This window comes from Montipora capricornis, chromosome 10, assembly GCF_036669925.1.
Source record: "Montipora capricornis isolate CH-2021 chromosome 10, ASM3666992v2, whole genome shotgun sequence".
Taxonomy (NCBI): domain Eukaryota; kingdom Metazoa; phylum Cnidaria; class Anthozoa; order Scleractinia; family Acroporidae; genus Montipora; species Montipora capricornis.
In genome coordinates, this window is record NC_090892.1 from 5,326,283 (window position 1) to 5,327,790 (window position 1,508).

General features: G+C 34.5%; 1 protein-coding gene across 1 annotated transcript in view; it reads left to right on the plus strand.

Annotated features, from left to right (window-relative positions):
* The first annotated feature begins 256 nt into the window (after positions 1-256).
* Positions 257-1,508, plus strand: part of LOC138020188 (protocadherin-1-like) — a 25,169-nt gene continuing 23,917 nt past the window's right edge. The window contains exon 1 of the mRNA XM_068867214.1: positions 257-323. Within this exon, the coding sequence (XP_068723315.1) occupies positions 257-323 (67 nt within the window). The remainder of the gene's footprint in view (positions 324-1,508) is intronic.

Here is a 1,508-nt window from a genome sequence, read left to right on the forward strand (position 1 = left end):
TCAATCGTTTGCTTAAATATCCATAGTTACCGCATTAATAAAGCAACATTTTTTTGCGATGTTATTATAACATCCTATTATATATTTACTTGCGGTTTCTGAAAATTTGAGGTATGATGCCACTGTATGATTGTATTCCACTCTTTGGTGAGGAAACTAGCGACATGCTTTTCCTTAATTAGGCAAAATTTTAAAACTTATAGTTGAACTCTTCTTTACGCTCGTTTGGTCCTCCTCTCAATTCACGCCGCCAGAAATGTTACATACAGCGAACATTATTGGAATCTTGAGTGTGTTATCCCTTTCATTTCAACTTCATGAAGGTATAGTAATAATCTGTTATTGATTACGTTTACAATGTATAAAGCTTCATCAGAAAGGTCGTAAAATATATTTGAACTGAGAGAGTAAAACACATGTAGTGCGATGCACTATATCATGTATATTGAAGTAAGTTATCCCCGTGCTTAAATTGTAACCTTACGCAGAGTTTACGGTAAGGTATTCCAAGTAATCAACCTGTTTGGCGATTTTCTGTAGAGGATCAAAAGTAGAAAGAAATCTAATAATTTTAACAAATATCGATGACAAGAAAGAGTTTCTCCAAGAAGTAATAGGGAGCAACTCTGAATTTCAGAGGTCTGGTTCAGTAGGGTTGTGATCAGCTAGGTTTGTGTTTTCAAGAATAAAGATAGTTAATAGGATAAAATAAAATAAAATAAAATAAAATGAAATAAAATAAAATAAAAAAATGAAAGAAAACAAAACACCTTATAGAACAAAAATGTAAGAAAAAAAAACAAAGAGTGAGACAAACTGTTGTTATATTCCGATACTCGGCCAAGCAGTAAAAGAGCTAATTTTTTTTTTCGTTTTTGCATAAGATTACCACCAACCCAAATGGATTCGGTCACGGTTTTACAGTTTTTCTTGCTGGCTTGAAACGCAGAAGTGTACCTTAGAGTTCGGTGAACGTATCACTTACAATTTTGCTGATTTTAACTGTCATTTCATAAAATAAAAATAAGTGGCATTAAGTAAGTAAGTATTTTTCACCGGCCATAGACCAGAACAGCTTAACGTACTTGCTCTCTGAGTTGTCAATTTAGTTACATCTTACTGGGAAGCTAATTTTCTTCCATATAGACATTTGTTTCCTTTGCTCGAAAAACGTTGCTCTGACATGCGTAAGCAAGCGATTCTTGAAACCTGAGACACCAGCCTTGGAGCATTTTGAGTTTTTAGGCTGGGACAAACGGTCAGCCGGTCTCATTTTTGAATTGCTGAAAAAATGTTTGACACTGTGTAAGGATTTCTAAATTTCAACAAAGCTTTGTCAATGCACCAACAAGAAAAATGTTAAGTTTGCTTTCGTTTTTCCGAGCCTGCATGGCAGCACCGACCGTAATATGCATTTGTATCAGAATCATTTTCGAGTCATAAATAGAAGGAGAATACTCCAGACTCAAAAACCTATGCACCTTTTCGCACTATCCTGATCTTGTTGT